This window comes from Cryptomeria japonica, chromosome 2, assembly GCF_030272615.1.
Source record: "Cryptomeria japonica chromosome 2, Sugi_1.0, whole genome shotgun sequence".
NCBI lineage: Eukaryota > Viridiplantae > Streptophyta > Pinopsida > Cupressales > Cupressaceae > Cryptomeria > Cryptomeria japonica.
Window position 1 is genome coordinate 543,752,424 of NC_081406.1, and position 21,845 is coordinate 543,774,268.

At 36.5% G+C, this 21,845-nt stretch overlaps 1 protein-coding gene across 2 annotated transcripts in view; it reads left to right on the plus strand.

Moving 5' to 3' along the window:
* Positions 1-205: 205 nt before the first annotated feature.
* The window catches only part of LOC131052321 (NAD-capped RNA hydrolase DXO1), a 222,787-nt gene continuing 201,147 nt past the window's right edge, over positions 206-21,845 (plus strand). Inside the window, exons 1-4 of one of the 2 annotated variants that reach the window (XM_057986955.2) lie at positions 206-1,025; positions 11,644-11,906; positions 12,077-12,142; positions 12,664-12,745. In XM_057986955.2, the coding sequence (XP_057842938.2) occupies positions 659-1,025; positions 11,644-11,906; positions 12,077-12,142; positions 12,664-12,745 (778 nt within the window). In that variant the 5' untranslated portion in view covers positions 206-658. The remainder of the gene's footprint in view (positions 1,026-11,643; positions 11,907-12,076; positions 12,143-12,663; positions 12,746-21,845) is intronic. The other variant, XM_057986954.2, reaches the window with a different exon arrangement.

Sequence of the window (21,845 nt, forward strand, 5' to 3'; positions counted from 1 at the left end):
TTAATCTGTTCTATATGCCTATAGGCATATATGCACCAAGGAGGAGAAAAAGTACTCCCAAGGGAGTAAGTATTGCTCATAGAAATTGACCCACTGTGATTACGACTTGAAAAGGGTGTCCGGAGGTAAACTCGAGATGAAACTACAATTAGAAGAATATCAGAAGGAATATAACCGCATGGTTAGCGTGAAATTAATGTTTCTTCAGTGATTTAATTCATTAAAAGTACTATTCGGTACTATTGCGGGCGCGAATTATTTCTTACTGCTCTGATTTGTTTCGATCAGATACATTGCCTTACACGTAACAAGTCTGATCATTCAAATTCACAAACAATCCAAAGGTGGAGAAAGAAGAAACCCCCCTTTCTAATACCGTAAGGCAGGAAAGGGAAAGTAACCTGTATAGATTTTTTCACGTGGGTATTATATTTTCATCAGTTTTTTCGTCCCATGTGTGTGGTTGCTGGAAAGGAGTTCAGGGGTGTTTTTAGGTGTGGCTTTAATTCATTTTTCTTCTGTAGAATATCGAGTTACAGGTTTGGGTTCAAGGCAATTGTCATCTTTGTAGCCTGGATTTTTCTATACTGAAACACCCATACATAGTTTCATAATTTAATTCTTTTGGTAGGAGTATTGCATTTTTTGAAGTATTAACATGGATCGATCAGAGGATGAAGTGGATATATCTGAAGTAGAAGATGAACAGAAGAAGGGGCAATCGGGGAGTGAAGTAGAAGATAGCGAGCAATCATCATCATCTTCTTCGGATGGGCATGAATCAGATGATGCAAGCGGTGATAGCAGTGGGAGCGGGAGTAGAGATGAGGGTGCAAGTGTTGCTGGTAGTGGGGCTGGCAGTGGTGCCAGTGCCAGCAGTGGGAGTAGCAGTGGTGGTGACAGCGGTAGGGATGAAGAAGAAGATAATGCAAATGAGATGGAAGAGGATGCAGCAGAAGATCTATTTGCCTCAGATAATGAGGACTACCACCGGACTTTGCCTGACAGCCAGTTGCCTATACCTAGTAAGTGTGGGTTTGATAAAATATCACATAATGTTCGGAAGGGCATAATGAAAAATATAAACGTTTTAAATGTTGAAACATGCTAAACGTTTTAATTCATGATCAATAATGGCGTAAATTCCAGTGCTCCAACGCTAATGCCCCTCTAGGTTAAATTTATATTTTCCTTTGAATATGAACGCAAGGTCAAAAAATGTTTTTGAGCCCATAGTTGGTGCTTTGCATATTATGGATTTGATTCATGGATGGTAGAATTTTTGTTTTGGTTTAGACGCTGAAGTATAGAAAAAATGATTGAAGATTCATAAGGCGAGCCTTTACGATTTAGGAGGAGGAGTGCGACTCTGCTATCATGTAGTTAGATGTGTTTGAGTCCTATCAGTTTTTTGCCTCCTTCCGGCCAAATATTCTCTCTTGGTTCCTAAGAATGGTAATATGCCATCTGATTTTATCATTGTCTTTATCCTCACAAACCAACTTGTTCGTTGTGTCAAGTAAACCTTCTTTATCTCCTTATCACCCTTATGGTCTACTCTTCTGATGCAGGGTCTAATTAACAACCTACCGAATGTAAAGAATACTTACGTTTGAGGTGGCAGAATGTCTCCTATATTGGGCATAAGTTTTTTCCACAATCTCCTAGTTGGCAACATTCCTCCCACCATCTATGCCCCCCTTGATCTTGTGCTTGCGGGGTGGAGCCAGTTATAACTCAAGGGCCAGGACGGACTGTTATTTCTTGATTACACTATTTATAACTGTTGGGAGATGAAGAACCACGTGTAAGAGCAACCATTTCATCTTGCATATGGTTCCCGTTGTCATTTTATGACACTCTTGGTCCATCAGTGAGAACCGATCAAAGATATGTTCCATGGACCAGTTATGCTGTAGTTGATCAAGCACCAAGTTAGGTAATCATGAAAATGCTCAAGTGTTCTTTCATCATGAGGCGGGCTTTGGGCCTTCCCCTTTCCCCCTGCATCTTGCCTTCGTGCCTTGGAGTCCTTTGGTCTTTTCAGATTTCCCTTTCTTTCTGTATTATGGAATATGGGGAATTGGTCTACCCCTTCCCTATTTGGGAAGAGGTATGCCGTCTCCCCAAACTTCGTAACCCGGACTTCCCTTTCCTTTTGGATTATGGAATGCGGGGAACTAGTCTACCCCTTCTCTCTTTGGGAAGAGGTATGCCATCTCCTTGGTCTTTGTAACCTAGACTTCCCTTTCCTTCCAGATCACGAAATGCGAGGAACTGGTCCACCCCTTCCCTCTTTGGGAAGAGGTATGATGCCCCTTTGGGAAGAGGTATGACGCCTCCTTGGACTCCATAACCAGGACTTCCCTTTCCTCCCGGATTATGGAATGCGGAGAACCAGTCTACCCTTTCCCTTCTGGGAAGAGGTATATTGTCTCCCCAGACTTCCCTTTCCTTATGGATTACGGAATGTGGGGAACCGGTCTACCCCTTCCCTCTTTGGGAAGAGGTATGTCGTCTCCCTGGACTCTGTAACTCGGACTTACCTTTCCTTTCGGATTACAGAATGCGGGGGAACTGGTCTACCCCTTCCCTCTTTGGGAAGGGGTATGTTGTCTCCCCAGACTCCGTAACCCGGACTTCCCTTTCCTTTTGGATTACGAAATGTGGGGAACTGGTCTACCCCTTCCCTCTTTGGGAAGAGGTATGCCATCTACTTGGACTTCGTAACCCGGACTTCCCTTTCCTTCCGGATTATGAAATGTGGGGAATTGGTCTGCCCCTTCCCTCATTGGAAAGAGGTATGCCGTCTCCTTGGACTTCGTAACTCGGACTTCCTATTCCTTTTGGATTACAGAATGTGGGGAACCAATCTACCCCTTCCCTTTTGGGAAGAGGTATACTATCTCCCCGAACCTCGAAATCCGAGGTCCTCTTATCTCCTCCCTCTCCTCCCTTTGGACTCCAAGGTTCCTACCTCCTCTACCTTGCAGCGTTTTCCTGAAGGCTTGACATCCGACCTTAGGTGACATCAACACTTCCAGATGGCATGATCAACACTTAAGGCTTTTAATGCTCCACCAACTCCTGCGACTTGTCTACTTTCATTTATGGAGCTATAGGAGTGCATTTAATGTTTTTTGCATGATTGCCATCAAGTGGAGTCCAAGGCCATGCTTATTTATGGTTACTTGATGGCCTTAATGTCAGGTCTGTACGCTTTGACCTTGGAATGTCAGACAATCTACCTTTTAGAAGTCTTTTCTTCTTGGGATTGCCTTTTCAGGTATGGATGGGTTTCTTGCACGCACAACCATGTTAGATCTGTGCACTTCCTTACCTTCCCAAACTGACATTCCTCTACGTACGCCAGGGTCAAGGCTTCCCCTCTTTGACCATTGGTCTCTTCTCTGCAACCAGTTTGCTAAATATAGGCTATTAAGCTTCATTGTAAGGGGTTCTCTCCTTGTTGGCTTGAGCTACTCTTTGCTCTTTCACTTATCTTGAAGATTTGTATATTTTCTTGCATTTTTGCAACTGTAAGTTTGGCCATTGGCCTGAGAATGAATTGAAATCATCATTTTTGTCTCTCTTCAACTTATGCATGTTGTGTATGTTTCCTTACCTTCATTATAAGTGTATGTTTTGTTGCTTTCTCTCATGTATATGCTGTGTTAACTTCTTTCTGAGTGTGACTTGTGGGAAACCTTCTCCTCTTTGACATTTAGCAAATACTAACCTCCATACATGCGTTTGCGGTCATTCATGCAACTGAAGTTTGTGCATCTCTAGGGTATTTCGATTGGTTCTTTGTGCCATTTCGGGGTGGGGAGAGGAACACCTCTTATGGTGCATCACCTCCTTTCATTTTAGCATTTCCCTCTTCCCTTTTCCTTTGCAAGCTGTTAGGATAGGTTTAGAAGTAGAATTTGGAGTGCTGAGTTGGTTCAACACCTGCACTTGGATTGAAAAGGAAGCTGACCTTCTCCGGAGGTTCAACCCCATTGCGCAAGGTCTCACACTTCACAGTTGTTTCCATGTTTCACGAGGTTGTTCAGTTGATAGCTCAGCAAGGGTGCAAACTTTTGTGACAACAGTTCCTTTATCCCCTGCAACTTATACGCATCCATACATATCTCTTATGGCTGAGGAGAGCATAGGGGTCTGTCTAAGACTCTAAGGTTAATTTTTCCTACATTGTATACCCTTCTCCAGCCTAGCCACATGTTTTGGAAATTCACTCATAACATGTGAGGTACATTCAAACAATAGAACACAGTTTCCCGCAATATCTTGTGAAGATCACATAGCCATCTATGATATTTTGTACTCTTCTCATGTATAGAGTGAATACAATACTATGCATGATGTGCTTTCTATTCAGGTGCAAGATTCTGTTCATTCATTTACAGGTCAGCTCTCTAATTGTTATTAGATTTGCTTTCACTGGTTTGCTCATGACATTCTTGAAATTCAGTGCGTTGCCTTACCCTAACTCTCATGCCACCACCAACCCCCACCCTTGATTCCACCACCTTCCACAGGATACTTGTGGAGTCCAGTTCAAAGTATGATTTAGAATGCTTTATTGATTGTCCACAAATGGTCGAATATCCCCAAGTTTCTCGTTATTGTCTTAAAGAACTTTTTATATATCTTCCTTTGCTTTGTCCATGCTTTCATAAACAAAATTCTTACAAGGTCTACTGCAATCAACATTTTCGAAATGGGGACAAGTGAATCACATGCTTACAAGACGATATTGATCCTCTTTTAAGACTCATTTCTTAATCGAATGCTTCCAATACATTAAGAGTTATGTTCTTTAGAAAGGTTAAAATTTACAGTCACTGCTAAACCACTGTTCCAATACATTAAGAGTTATGTTCTTTAGAAAGGTTAAAATTTACAGTCACTGCTAAACCACTGTTTTGTCAAAGTCGTCATTTCTTCTAACTCCCCTTGCAAAGTAATGATATTGGTGGCAAATCTTGTTTTCACACACAAAATAACTTTTTGCTTTGCAAATGATTGAGTATGAACACATGAATCTTTTTCGACAAAATCTTTTGTACACTTCAATTGTAACAAATGTTCCAAGAAAAGTTCCATCTAAGTACTTCAAAAAGCATCCAAAAGAGGCAAGGAGGTCTCTCCACGATTAAATTGTCCAATGCTTTACAGTTAAATGTATTACCCTCTCTAATCTCCATACAGTTAAATGTATTACCCTCTCTAATCTCCATAACTTTAGATCTAATGCAGCCAAAATATGCAGAGCAGATCCGTTTATCATGGATTGTATAAAAGGTGCAACTTCATGTATTGTGCCAAAACATTGTGGAGCAGTCTTTGCTCTGATTCAGAATAACAACTGCTCGCTGCTCTACCAACTGACCTTTTTTCCCCCTTCTCCTACTTCTCTAATTCACTGTTTTATAATTCACCTCCTTTCGAAGAAGAGTAGTCCTTAATTTTAAAAAAATTTACAAGTTTTTCTGAAGAGTGAATTTATATTCAGGTGAAGGGGAGGTGTTAAGAAGATGTGACAGGTGCGGTACCACTAATTAAATGAAACTGGCACAAAAGAGCCAGTATAGTGGGGAGGGAGGGCTTCAATATTGTGGAGGAGACCCTAAGATATGGGTTTGAAGGGCCCAAAGTAAGGGCATGATACATTTGGTGGGTAGGAGAGTGGGCTTGTGAGTGGAGTGTGTAGGGCACAAAGGGAAAGGACAAGTCAAAAAGCTCTAAGTTCCTAAGTCAAAGAGTTCACCAGTTTTCATCAAAAAAATTGAATTCCGGCAAACCTACCCTGAGGAAGAGCTTCTATTTAGAGGAAGACAGTCCACGGGGAAAACTTTAGTTTGCAAATCCCCCAATTAGAGAGAATTGAGGTTGATCAATCCCAATCAAGTTCTTGGGCGTTGCTTACTCAACCTCCTTTGGAGATAGCTGCTACTTGGAGGAAGAGGTGTCTTAGGGTAAACCTTAGTCTCCAAGGAGATATGGGATCCAAGAATTGCAGAAATCGTGTTAGGAACTATAAATTGATTTTGTTGTTTTGCCCCATTCCACCAACTTGATTGAATGATAAAATTGGCTCTTTTGGTAGAGGATGATTTTGGAAAGTGTTTGCCAAATGAGCAAGAGTGAAGCACGATTTGCATGTCAAAGAAATTTCTTCGTAATCTAACTATTGCTTCAATATTTTGTTACCAAAATTGAGCCATATCTCCTTTTATAATTTCTTGGAAAAATCTATTTTCACAAGTATCCAAGCAATGGTAAAATGGCAAAGTGAGTGCATTTCACCTTGGATTGCAATGAGTTTGTCTAAGGAATCGCCGATGAAGGAGAGGTTGGAAATTCCCCAAAATTGCAGAGGAAGACTAGGCAGTTCAACCCAAACTGGAGTAATTCAAAAGGTCTCAAAGAGAGGATTAAAGAAGTTATTTCATATGTATGCACCAAATTTGAAAATTTTAATTTGTTTGGATTGGGCTTGAAAATCAAAAGTGATCCATGCCTCAGCAAATTATGATTTTCCAACAAGGGATTAATAGCGTTTGACGTTCGAACAATATGTGAAAATTAAGAAAGATTAACTTTACCAGCATCTCTGCTCTTAGATAACCATTACTTTCTAGAAATGTTTAAAGATCCAGTTGCCATTGAGAACTTGTGAAATCTTGAAGGCTTAATGGAATTTTTGATGCCAAAAGCTACTTGTCCATCAAGTAGGGTAGCGACTACCCTATTAAGTTGCTTGTAATCTCTAGCTAGCTCCCCAACACAATTGATTATTACTTGGAGGAACATGTTTGAAACTCCTTTGTCATGATGGTTGTGGCACATCCCTCCATTGTGCGCGCAACAATAGCTGGATTAGGTAGAAACAAGGATTTCGGAATTTGATGAGAAATCTTGCACCCCTATGATGTTGTTGAAGAAAGAAACAAACCCTCAATTCTTAGAGCAGTTAGCTAGATTACCAAATAGAGCTAAAGGAGTTGTAGATGCAACAATTGCATAGAAGTTTTTTTGAGAAGTAAACTTGCCATAGGCTTTTGTTGAGAGTGGAAGAATGCTAATAGATGTCTGGGAGGAAAGGAGAGCTGAAGATATGCAATTGTATTGTGGAGAGGAATGGGAGCCATTCCTACCTAAAATTTATTTAATACAAATAATTTATGATATAAATTTAATTCTATTTGTTTTGAAAAGTAAATTGAGGGTTCTATTGGGGCCCTTGCCTATTAAAGCTAAAAGCACCAACACAATAGGAGCTAGAAAGCCCTTGCCTATTAAAGTTAAAAGCACCAGTACAATAGGAGCTAGAAAATGTAGAGAAAATAAAGTTCAAGAATGCTATAAAAAAGGGGCAAAAAAACTAAACCACCCAACCAACAAGTTAGGCACAAGGTACAACCCAACGTACAAACCCAAAATCAGGCACAATCAAAACACTTTCATCACCAACTATAGAAGATTGGAAAAGAACCATACTAACCATTTGAGGGGCTTGGATCGATTGCTTTATCCTCCTTGGGAGCCACTTGGATGCTTGGTTCAAGGAAGGAACATCTCCTAGCTTGAGAAATGCCACCCCTAGAAATTACATGCAAGGTAAACAAGCTCAAAATCTCTAGGAAACCATTACATGAAGTGACATGCAAGCCAACCATGTACAATGCCAAATACTAGCAGTATGAAACCCATTTAGCATATTTTCTTGAAAGTCATGGAGTTGTGTTGTGTAGCTTTGTAGCTTTTCTTCCATGTGGTCAAGGGCCTTCCTTGTGTCATGTCCCCTCCTTGATTGTTATATATATCCGAAATGAACCAATTATTATTATTAATTAATATATTAATTACCAACAAATAACTATTTATTTATTAAATATTATTATTTAATTAATATTAATTATTAATAATATTCTTGAAATATTTAAATTAATAATATTAGTCTTTGCAATTCTATTTATAAAAGGGCCTTCCTTGTGTCATGTCCCCTCTTTGATCGTTATATATATCCGAAATGAACCAATTATTATTATTAATTAATATATTAATTACCAACAAATAACTATTTATTTATTAAATATTATTATTTAATTGATATTAATTATTAATAATATTCTTGAAATATTTAAATTAATAATATATATTACATAAATTATTAACAAAGTTTATTTCTGAAGAGTCAGCAAATTACTAATCAGCGATTACATAGTCATCCGATATATAGTTAAAAGTATTAACTAGAATTAAAGTCTCCATACTATGGATTAAGGGAACGGTCAACATGAAATTATGCCGAAACAAATATAAAGAAAGATTATTAAGTATGAAAAGGTACGATTTATATAGGTATTGAATAGTCATAACCGAATAGTTGTGTATTGAAACGATACACTCTTTCTTTGAAAGGTTACATGCAAGATATCTAGGGGGATTTAAAAAACAAAGACTCGGAGGAGGTAAGTCACGAAAAACTCTATACCAATAGAATAATAATGGCAACAAAGTATGAGGAGATTAAAATATAGTATCAGCAATAAAGATAATAGACAGACTAGTATTTTCTGAACATATACAAGTATCATCAGATCATTAATCTGTCAATAAAGTACAGAAAATTAATGATATAAATCTGAGGGCATGTATTAATAATAAGGAAAAAGCCACGGGAATTCATTTTTGAAGATTAATGCATTTTGGGATAAGTATGTTTAATATATGAAGCCCCATACTATCTTTATGCAGAATTTGAATAATAATACTAACATAGACTGAAATATGTATTATGGTAATACATAATTTCATGACAGTGGCAGACCAGATCTGACATGCGTCAGTTCTGTCTGCCATTACTAGTTACTAAATATATTAAAAACCAATATTTTTAACCAGTGACAGTATTAATAATTAATAGAATAGGTAATTAGCAAGTACATAAATTATTGGTAATGTTATTTAATTCATTTATTTATTTATGTATATTTATATATATATTCCAATCAGAATAAGGAATAATGTAAGGGTAATAAATATAGATATTGTTATGATAATAGATATTACTACAATGATTATAATTAATATAATATCTGTTAGGACTACTCTGCAGTAAAACATATAGTATAATACTATCTGAATATATATATATATATATATATATATATAGCAATATTAATTTGAATAAACAAATAAATCTGAGACTATAAATCAAATTGAACTATCACTTAAGTATCGGGAAAAAGATTATGTTATCACCGGTTTGATTCATGTTAAGATAGATTTGTCTCCTAATCAACTTAGTTTAAGTCATAAGTATATTGAATTAGCTTAATTTTTGGTTAAAACAAGCCTATACCGAGTAGGGGACATTACACCTTGCCTTGAATATCTCCCTCTTTGAGATGTCACAAACATTGTTCTCACCTGGTAAAATGCTATTGAGGATCCATTCCATAGTCTTTGAATGTGGGGTCCTAGTGCTCAATTTTTAGATAAAATCCTCCAAGATGGAGTGTCTTGTTTGAAGAACTATGTATTACTTAGCTTTTTGGCTCCCAAGATCTCCTTGGCATATCTAAACATGACAACATTGAGGATGATACAAATTTTGTGAAATGGTGTTCAAGATTGCCTTGTTGTAGGGCAAATCTTTAGAGGATTATCGAAGTAACACATTGGAAATGCACAAGAGTCTGTTGCTCAAAGAATAGCCTGCAAGATAACATTTTCCAAACACCAAGTGGTTGGGTTTAGTGGTGTTGCTTTAAGTGGATGCAATTTCTATGCATCCAAGCAGGATAGCCCTACATGATACAAATCATGTAGGGCAATTATATGAACATTTGAGTATGTTCTGGTCAAAAATCGTATGGTGCCTTTGAAATCATAGAAGCTTGAAAAACAATTGAACAATCAATGGTGAGGGGGAGTCCATCCCATAGAAAAGGTCCGAAGGAGAGCATATGCCTTTTCTATTGTGTTGAAGTTATCTATAGCATTGGAATCAAAATTCAATTTAAAAAACCTTGAGGAGGTGGGTTCCAAGATGCATCTTGTTTATTAGGGACATTTATTTTCAACCCAATTTTCTCTTACAAGTACCTTCCAGTGCACAACCAGAATTTTTATTTGTTTCCACTAGACCTACCATGTTCATAGCTACAAGTCTCTCTTGGACTCTCCTAGACTTGGCAAGTCCAGAGGTGAGCCAGGTCAAAAGAGGCCCAGGGATCCAAGACTCAGGTTTGGCCGAGTCTACAAAACTCGCCAGACTCAGCAAGTCCCATGGCCAAGACTCTACCATGTAGCTAGAAGCAAAAAGCAATAAAAAAAACTTAAAACTCAAAAGTCTTCAGTGATGATGACTTGGCATGGGTTGATCAGGTGGATTGAGAGGCAAAGGCAGTAGCCATGGTAGAGGAGGAGGAAAGAGCATGAGGAGACCCCTTGGATGTTGGTGTGGATGTCACTGAGCCTGAGGCATAGGCAGATAGCATGGCTGCATCATCATCCAGTGAACGATCTTAGATGCATACGTAGGATGGCTGAGGAGGCAAAGTGATATAGGCTCCTCTGAGCCATTGACTTCTAGTTTTAGCTTTTGTTTTGATATTTGTTTGGAACTTTTGATGACATGGATTTCATATTCCTTGAGTTTTGTATACATTTAAGACTATTTTTTATTTAATGTGTTATTTCCTTCAGCTAAAATTTGTGTTTATACTTATGTGATTGATGTATACTTGTGTATGTGATCAAAGTAGCTTCTATTTGATGAGATTATTGTGTCTTTAAGGTTTATTTATTAAAGAGTACATGAAACAAGTTTTAAATCCTTAAAAAACATTGAATTTCTTGGGTTTTTTAATTTGCGGAGTCTGGGCACCAAGTCCAAGTCTGAGTCAAAATTCAGCTTGCTGAGTTTGGGCCGAGTCCCAGTCTTATAGCACTAAGCATGTCCAAGCAGTCCGAGTATGTGTCTTAATCTTATGACATGAGACAACTAACTTACAAATATTAAAAGACCTAGGACAAGAAGTAAATGCCAATATAAGATCATATGACAACTAAGACTTCTAGAAAGATTCCCTAGGACCTAAGTAAGCTTAACATGTGAATATGACCTAGTAGGTAAAATACCTTATTCACAACCAACATATGTTTCTATAGCATTTACATCAAGGTAGAATCTCTTCTTTTTGTGTAGAAGTACTGACTTTGAGTTGCCCATTCATTTAGCTGCATTTAAAACTGTACTGGTTCATCAATGTGTTGCAAACGTCTACTTATCAAAAATGAAATGAGTATTTTGCATTATATAAATTGGTGTCTGCATGCCAAAGTTTGTTGCAACGCTGGAAACTAGTATTTTATCTAGTAATATAAATGTTTTCCACTTTTTTGTTGGTTTCACTGATAATTCTTGAGTGCTTTAGTTGCAAATATGAAATGCTGAATTTCTTTTGATCTACAATGCGGTATAGATATGGTTCAACTTTGATGCATGTGCTTTTTATTGGTTTTACGTTTTGGTGCCAGGGCATATTTTTTCAGGTGTACAAGGTTTTTGTATTTTGATCATTTCTTTTTTGATGATTACCATGATAATTGTTCACTTGCTAGGCTATCCTGCAATTGCACGTCATCTCAACAACTCCAACCGTTCTAATGCTGGGCGTGGTCGGTGGCAATCTGGAAATGCTAATGATAGGGGTCCTCCATTGCTTCCATTGCCGGGAACTTACCAACAAAGGAAATTTCATGGTTCCAGTTCTGGGAATTCTAAGTTTCAACAAGGAGCTCGACGCCCAGAAGGGCTTGTTGCTGATTTAAAGCTTTTCAAGAATGAAGAAACTCTATCAATGAAATGTCCCCAATTTCAACAAGTGAGTCATACATTGCCTGTCATGGATCTTATGTTTAACGTGGCACAAATATCATTACAATTATTTTTTGGACACTATCTTACTATCTTCGATTATAGTTGTTTTATTCAGATCTGTTTGTAGCTTACTGAAGTTGAATATTTCTGATTGGGGTTGTTTATTGTCTGAAGCCTTCCGAGATTGCATGTTACAGTAGAGCTATGGATGGAAGTGTCTATTTCGATAATCAATGTCTGGTATGAAAATTTCTGAATAAACTTTATCATGCATTGTTCTTTTTCATATTGGGTTGACCTCCAGGTCTTCATTCCCTAGACTATTTATAATTTCGATGATTGATGTCTTGTATGAAAATTTCTGATTGAACTTTATCATGTATTGTGCTTTTTCATATTGGGTTGACCTCCAGGTCTTCATTCCCTAGAATATTTATAATTTTATATATGCTTTACAAAGTCCTGATATGTATTCTGGAAATTGTATGTGTATCTGTAAGTTTGATTTGAAATTTGTTGTATACATGGTAGTTTAGTAAAGAGGTAGCAGTTCCTTTATTAGTGGGATGCTGGGGCTGCACTTGCAATAATGTTAGCGCTAAATTAAATTGGTTTGACTTTAATGGCAACTTGGCACACACATTAGTACAGCTGAGGAGTGAACATCTGGAGTTAGTTTGATTAATTACTGAATGCTAATGTTTTGAAGATATGTTCTACATTCTATTCATTTATTTATATATTTAACATGTCGCCATCAGAGACTTTTCCGGCGTGGTTTGCTTGAAGAGTTAGGAGCAGACCTGAATGAAGGCTTCGAGACATTTGTAGAGAAAAGAGAAGGTATGTCTCTTATTATGAGAATTGTTTTGTCATTTCTGAAGCAATTGATCTTGATGGAAGAATTTTGTTTCTATGCCTGAAGACAGAGAACATTATGCTACAATTTGTTCTTGTTTGCTTTGATAGACCTAACAGCTTTCTGAATCTCTGCATGTGCACTTGCATGAAATGAGTTTTTAACTGTTTGGTACATTTTGTTGGCTTACTGATCTTCACACGTGCAATCTGTTTCTTAACTCTTATATTGTTGTAGTTTGTCTTTTAAAATATCATGTTTCTAAGATCTTAAAATGGTCTCAGTCAAGAATCCATGAAAAAATGAAGATCCTGGAATGTGGATCATGAAACAAAGGGAGATTGATAGTGCCAAACAATTGGTTCATGATTTTTCATTAGAAATAATAAGGGCCAAACCATTGTTTGATTTGCAGAGGGGTTGGTGTTGGTATAAAGTATGCGAGTAAACATAGATTTTTAATCCATCTTTAGAAAATTGGATAAGAAATTTCATGGTCAAGGTGATTTGGAAAGCATTAAAAATTTAATGGAAAAATAAGAAACGTTTTAAAATTTCATCTTATGCTAAAAAAGAGTGTTGGGGGACACAATTCTTTTTGGGGATTTATTTTCTTTAAGTATTTTCAAGTTGGTAGATTTTTGAATAAGAAAATTGACAAGGATGCAAACTTTTCTGTTAATTTTTCTTGTGGTGAAGTCAATGGCATTGGAAGAGAGTAATCAGGAAATGAACTACGTTCTTCTGAAGAAGGCAAGCAGTGTTGCACAGTCTGGTTCTCTCAAATTTGATCAAAACCAGTTCCATACAACTCAGCTGTGCCATAATCTCAGATCTGCTGTTCCTTTTTTCAAAATCAACTTAGAGGAGGCCATAGCATCCTCCATAGGATACACCACAACTCATAAATAAATCTTCGGAAATGCACTAACTTCTGAACAATCCAATCTCTGCAATGCAGATCTGAAAGGCTTTCTTGAATATCATGCAAAACAAAAACACCTTTTATGAGCATCCTCCTTGTACTTGTCTTGTGAGTGCTAAGACTGTGATTCTTTGATGATATGAAGCTACCAATCTCACTCATAACACTATTCTCCACATTTGGATTCGAGAAGATTCTGTAGAAAGTAGTTTTGTACCCATTGAAAATTTAAATGTTTATATATAGTGTCACTCTCCTAGAAAAAGAAAGTATCTTCGCATTGTAATGTTGGGAGACAATGCAAGTGCAAGGAAATACAAGGGTGTGGTCATCTTGTTCCAATGCTCCATAATGATTTGTTTCACCCTTTTCGAAAAATGCTTCTATGGGGCCATTCTCCTTTGCCACGATTATGAACTTTATTTTTTGTATCATGGAGTCCATGGCATCATATTTTACTCCCAAAAAATGACTGATCTGTATTAACAAAGCTAATCATACTCATCACGGGATCAATGAAACTCATGATGTAATCTACAGTAGCCGATAAATCATCACTTAGGATCAATGATTTTTCCTTTTGAGTCCTATGTGAATTTGGTTGCTTTTGCACACTCTGATGGTTGCTAATGACCAATGTGCTCGATGCCTATCTCACTTTCATGAGTTGTTTCAAAAATATTGCATGCGATGCAAATTATGATTGAACAATTTAATATAGTGTAAAAATATAACAATTTAGAATTTAGATACGTAGATATGTCATAAATTTATAAATAAAAATTTATTGCAAGTGTAAATTAATTTAAAATAAATGCCAAAATTTCATAAACTTACCATTTAAAATAAATACCAAAACTTCATAAACTTACCATTTAAAATAAATACTAAAACTTCATAAACTTACCTTCAATGATTCCAAATTCTAAAGATGCTTGGTGATATATGATGGTTTGTCATGAACATTTGAATATTCTCATCCTCGGTGTGTATTTCTTTTACCCACTTAATTTTTTATGTGAATGGTCTTTATCACCAAGTTGAGGGAGTAGGTGGTACATGGTTCGGTGCTCATATCTTTCCTTAACCAACAAACATACTCTTGCAATTTTTTGCATTGCTCCTTATGACTTGGAAAATGTTTTCAATATCCACCATTTCTATTGACTTTATGAGGGTTTCAGAAATGAAGTTTGCATCCTTTAGTTGCCTCTCACTATGAACTACCTTAGAAAACATTTCCTATTTAGAGGACATTGCATTGACATTAATTAAAGGACAAGTTTTACAAAATTTTCATCCATTGGAAATAATGGACTCTTGTTTCAGCCCATGAATCCTTGTTTGGTTGTAGTGATGTTTCTACAAACATTCTTTTTGCCAATAAGGCGGTGCACATGTTCTTATACCCAAGACCTCTATAACCTCAAGGTGTTGGACAATTGCTGTCACTGTTTCTTGCCAATATAGTGATCTCACTAGGTTGAAAGAAAGCCAATTGGCTTAAATGAAATGTGCATTGTGGTCATTTGCAATGCCCCCTACCTAATTTTGAACTGCCTTACGCAATTAACCCCTTTTGTGAGAAAGAGAGTGATTATTGTCTTGGGAATATGGTTTCTCGAAGAAAGGATGTGTGGCAACCACTGTCAAAGATGCCCTTATAGGTGGCTTGTGTGAACCTTTCTTCTCTAAAGGACAAGATTTTAATTTTGCTCTATTATAAACAATATTAGCCTCTTCTCCTTCTCTAATACATGAGATAATCTTTTTGGCAATCATTTTTAATTTTTTTGTTCAGCCCTTGACAAAATCTAAATTCTTGGTTAGTCAAAGCACATTGGCGAGGTTTCACTCAAGTATACAAGCTCTTATCCTCATTTTGGGACTAACTACAATACCAAAGAAAACACCCACCTCGTGGTAGATACTCAATCATCCTAACATGTTGCCATAGAGTTGATGCTTGATCAAATTTGAACTACCTATCTATCCTTGGGCCCATTTAAATAGGATTATATCAACCATTTTATGTACATTTCTGTTACAAGGAAAATAATTTTTTTTGAAATGTAACCCTAGCTACATCAACATAGAAAATTAAAGGAACAAAAAAAAGACAACAGTATGAATTTACAATATTTTAGAAAGTAATAAAAATCATCAATATTTTTTTGAACAACAATGCCAAAGAAAACCCCCACCTCTAGGTAGTTTCTTAGTTATTGTAACATATTGCCATAGAGGCAATGCTTTAGCAAATTTGAATGGCCTATCTATCCTTGGGCTCATCGAAACAGGACTTGCAACCATTTTATTTATATGCTTTCTTATTACAAGGAAATTAGAAAAAATTCGAACAATGTTAACGTGGAAAATTAAAAAAACAACCATACAACTTTATAATATTTTAAAAAATAATAAAAAGATTAAAAGAAATTAAACTTAGAAAATTATAAAAAAAGAAAAAGAAAAAGAAAAACAAGTATACAACTTTAAAACATGTTTAAAAGAATAAAAATTAAAAAAAAGGAGCATTCAAAATGTTATTAAAAAACTAGAAATCTTGGAAAAAATCTGAAAAAAGTTTAAAAAAACTCAATATAAACTTACCTTTGATTGATAAATCTCCTTAATGCAAGCTATTTGAGTATGTTTGAGGTGGACCTTGGGCTGCCTGGGCTATGCCTTGGGCAAACTGAGGCTAGAGTCAGGCCGGAAGCCAGCCCCAAGCCCGTTTGATTTAGATAGGGTGCCCATAACTGGCAAAACTGGCCTCACAGATTGTATCACTAGCCATTGTGTTTATGGAATGAAGCAAGCAGCATATTGCATCCCTATCCTTTAGTATAATTCCTTGTTCTTGCGAATTTGATAATACATTATGGTAGTAGTGCAATTACCACTACCAAATCTGTTTTTTTCTCTCTTCTGAGAGTTTCTATGGTAAAACAGGTTGTTCCCTTTCGTTTTCTCTATATTTTCTTTGTGTTTTGACTGGCATTTAAGTTAAGTTGTGCAGCACAATTTTTTTTTGTCGATTTCTTCTACAACCATGAAGTTGATAAACTATGGATCATTGTAGGTTTTTGTAATGTCCCCTTCCCAATCTGCCCTAGTTTTGACCTAAGAATCAGAAATAATATGGATTAGGGTTAGGGTTTTGACTCTTACCAAATAATTTCTTGCTTAATATAATGAAATCTTGTATGTAAATCCTGCACACAAAACATAAGAGCATATACATAGATACATATTTAACTTATTGTTAGGATTAGACAACATTTCATTATTATTCAATTACTAATAGTACAACACATAAGAGTTGGGGAAAGAGACATGAAGTGTTTGCTTGGAGCCATTTCTACACCAAGTTCAAGATAGGTTGCCCTCTACAACCTTCTTGCTCCACTTGGCGGCTCATACTTTCTGACCCTTCAAGTCCCCTTTCTCCTAGGCTAACAATGTCTTGTGAGGTTAGGTAGAGAATGCAACCGGGTTACTTGACTCCTCAAGGTAAGGGCTCTCAAGGACCTAGACGCCACTTGGGTCATTCTAGAACAGCCTACTTACGAGTCCTTTATCACCCCTCCATTACATCTCATCCTCCACAAGTATGTATTTCTCATATGCAAGCATACATAGTCATTCACTAAAGATGTATGTTATACATTTACAACAAATGATGTACACCAAAAATATATTAAATACATTTTAGCATCTCTAACTAACATAGCTATAAGTGCCTAAGATAACCGATTCATAATAAGACATGATTAACTCCAATTATTGTTACTGTAACCCCTGCTGATCTATTGACAACTCTAAACAGATTAGTCCTTAATGCTGAGTACATAATGATGGGGAGTAAACTCAGACTATTCATGTTACTTAGAATGCTGAAACAAATTCTCAATAACAGTAATGTTGTGATGCTGATTACTTTAAGAATAGCATAGGTATTACCAGTAGTTCGTTCTTCTTTGCTCTCTTTTAACTGGATCGGTCTGTCCCATCTCTGCTATTGCTGCCAGAAGTGTATTTCTTATTCCTCTCTTACTACCTTCGATGGATATTTTGAGTCTGCTTGCTTATCTCTATTTCTGATTTCTCTTTAAGGAATTAATTATGGATACTTTTTCCTTCAATGAGCACAGAGGGTATGTAATCACTTCTGTTCTCCTTCGATATAATAATTAATGTAGACTATATTATAACTCATACCAATTTAACTACATTAATGCCCAATTGGCTGTATGGCCTGAATATTAGGAACTCAGAACGGATCTGCTTAATCCATGCTTATCCCCCCATTGGAGTCCCGATTTCCAGCCTATATATATATATATATATATATACCTCATCATAGGTGAGGGGTCATGTCCCTTTGCAAAGCCACAGCCTTCCTTTGTGGGTGGCATCTCTTCACGTCTTGCCTGTTCACACCCACTAGAGTTTTGTGGATAATCGCACCCTTTGGATGTTAATAATTTATCAAACTAGATATTAAATCGATGTATAATTGTTGAAGATGATGTGGGATCGCTGACATGGATGTTATCATATGGGACACTCCTTAGTAATTTGGTTTCTCATAAATATTATTAGCCTGAGTCTGATCGGTCATCCTTTCCACTAGTTCGAGTTGGGTTGAAGAAGATTGTGAAGTCTTGTTCCAAGACAATCTTCTTTTATTAACTATGGTTCGGTATAGGTGTCGTGGTGGGGATATAACAGTTTTAAATTATATGGAACAAGAAAGAAATATTTAATTAAGACAAAATTTTGACAGTTCATAATGACAGCATGAAATTATTTTTGGATTAGACTATGTAAGCTTTTTTCTTCATCAATGTTTTGTATGACACTTCATGATCCATCATCAGGATGAGATAACCAGAGAAGAGAAATGAGAGATGAATAGCAAACCAGTTAGCTAAATAGACGGAGGGAATACGGTGACTCAAGAACCAAGAAAAATAGGAAGGGAAAGGAAAAAGGAAAGGTCAATCAATTTCTACTACTCTAAAAATTTACAGAAAGAAGATGAAAGGGGAGTGGAATAATTTAATAAAAAAGCAACATCGTGACAGCATAATAGGGAAATAAGACAGCAAGATCGGAGCAAGAGTATGAGTGCAAATTTATGTAAATGTAACAAGGCAAAGCATGGAAATAAAGTTTAAGAAACCTATATCTAAAGAGCAAGCCAGATAATGAAATAACACATAAGAGTATAAACCTAGTTATAGGTGAAAGAATATAAAATAGATATGTATTTAAGTGTGCAAATATGCATATGTATTTACATTCACGTACACACACTGTTGGTTAACAGATTTGTCCTTTGATAAAACTAACATAACACCACTCTATTGCCCCTTAAAGAACAAAACATTAACCAAACAGCTGGGTAAACTTGTGAAAGTTTCCCTCTGAATTTTTCTGAGGTACAGCTCCCTCCTTGTATTTTTAATGAATGAAAACAAGAAAATAAACTATGCATATATTTTTAACCAAAAAGTACGAAAGACATTTTTCACATTTACAAATAATTATGCTGTAAATGCAGTTTTTGAAATATAATTCTGAAATGACAAAGCTCACTGACTTTGTTATGTTTCGCACTTCTCATTCAAAGAAACTTTTAGACTAAATTACTCCTTAAGTGCATAACATTCCATAAAGAAACAAAGAATACTTTGACAGAAATGAACTCCCACAGAAATTCAATTTCCTACACCAAACACACAGATTTGAGGCTTCAAAATAATCCTTTTCATTCATTCATAGATAAATTGGTATTTCTTTTTGAAACATTATGTAACTGCAAAATAAAATGTATCAAGTTTGAAAGCTAACAAAAACTCGGACCTTCACATAGTCTTTTAAAAACATATAAATAGCCACATATCGGCTAACTGAAGTTTAGGGAAACACAGAGTTACATAACTCTGCCCTTGATTCAAGATTCAGTTCTAAAAGCATAACTAGAAAAACTAACTTTGGGTTTTTAATATGTTTTTAAAAGTCTATGCACGACCCAGATAGCAGCTACGGAACGGGATCCTCGGGCTGGTTCAGCAATGTGTTGGCGATACGTTTCCAATCTAAATGGGCGGCTGAGAAGTTCTGTATAACGACAAAGTGTGGAAGTTTAGTGTGAGCAATCCTTTGACACCACATCTCTTTGTCTTGCCTGACCTAGGCCACAATGTCCGCATGACTTCCCAAGTGTTCTATGCACAGGAAAAGGAGGGATTCGATCTTCGCCATGGTTGAGAAGTCATTTGTTGTTAGAGCCTTTGATTCCTTGACATAATTAATTTTCCCTTCAAAAGACTGAGTAATGACTTCCAGACTTTCTATAGTTTTCCCATCCTCTTTCAAGCATTTAATCCCTATGCACTTCAAATCATTCTGCATAGATAGAACGAGTTGAGCTAACTCGTCTCGTAGTTTAGCAGATTCTTCACATCCTTGTTCTACTACAGAATTTCGCCACTCAATGTTTTTCTTGCACACACAGAGGATATTATCATCTAAGCTTTGTACTGATTTTTTTGACAGAAACTTCATGATGCCATACTTTTGTACATCAACCATTTGAGCTACCACAACTCTCCATTTGGTTTTTTCCTTCTTCCAATTGGCAATTTCTGTCTCTAGCTCTTTCATCATAGTTATGGCATTTTTGTACACCTTGCTCATATTTTTGAAGTATTCCGTGCCGGATTGAGTGATCCCCAACAACCTTTCTAGGAAAATCTTAGTCACCATCTTACTCTTGTGAATTTGGCCTAGAAGTTTTTGATTAACAAGCGACTTAGGATCAAATGACATTGGCAACTCATAAATCGACTGAGCATTAGGATTATGAATAGCGTCTATGTACTCTGCCATATGCCTCAGCGTTTCCTTGAGATCCTATTTATCCTTCTCATTCTTCCATTGACTGTTTATTATTCTTTTGGTGGAGGCATCCAAATGGTGTACGTCTGCCACACGCGATCCAACACCCAAATTAACTCTTTCAACACTGAAATTTTTTGCCGACGGATTTTCTACTTCTTTATCCAAAACAGGGCGAGCTATCTCAGTAGTCCAATTACTTGTATCCTGAACAAAATCTATTTTCGAAACCGTCTTCAACCTTTTAGATTTTGGAGTTTTACCTAGGCATTTACTAAGCATATCTTCAATAGGAACCGAGACAGGAACCACATTTCTCTTTTTGCTACTAAGAGCAGTGTCTAACCAATGAGGAGTACTGTAATATAGATGCAAAAGCATATGGATTTCAAAGAATCGATGTTGTTCAATTAATCAAAGAGACAAAGCTTCTTTAAATAGAGTTACAAAGACGATGTTTCTAAAAGAAACAATTGTTAACTAGAGGTGAATTAGAAACAACTTAAATGACCATTAATAACACAAAGAGAAAGATATTATTCTAATACCCTCCCTTAATGGTCATCGTTCTAACTACCAAGAGAAATAATAGAGAAGGTTGCCCCCTTCTTCTCAGAACACGCTGCAACAAAAGACAAGAGCCTGCCACTAACTCTGCCACTTGAGATGAGTCTGCCACCAACCCTCCCAGAAACTGCAGAACTTTTGGAGATACCCAAAACAACACCAACCGTCCAACTTGATGTTGGAGAACTGTTCCTCCCTGTAACTAGAGACACCAAGAACAGTTGTCACGATTTTGAGGAAAAAATCGGCAAACCCTCCAAACTATTGCAAATGAGCAAGATGCTCGAAAATAGACTGCAAACAAGAGACTAGTACAGATGTTCGCACAACAACTCAAGGTGCGACTAAAAACAGACTGCAACAAAGTACAATTTTTGAGGAAATAATCATAAACCCTCCCATGATTTTTTTTTGACAGGGACAAAAAATATTTAAAAACCTAGAGACTTTTCTTAAGGGAAAAAAATATTAAAACCCATCAGAATTTTTTTTCCGGTAAAAAAATATTAAAAACCGAAACAAACATCAATGCCAATAAGCCATCTTCACGCTTTTTGAGGCACGAAAAAACGAGGTACTGAGAAGATGCTAAGTGCACAAAACTTGACTGCCTTCCAACATCAAGTTGGTCAATGACGCTATCTTGCAGGTTTCCCAATGCACGGAAAATGAAAAAGTGA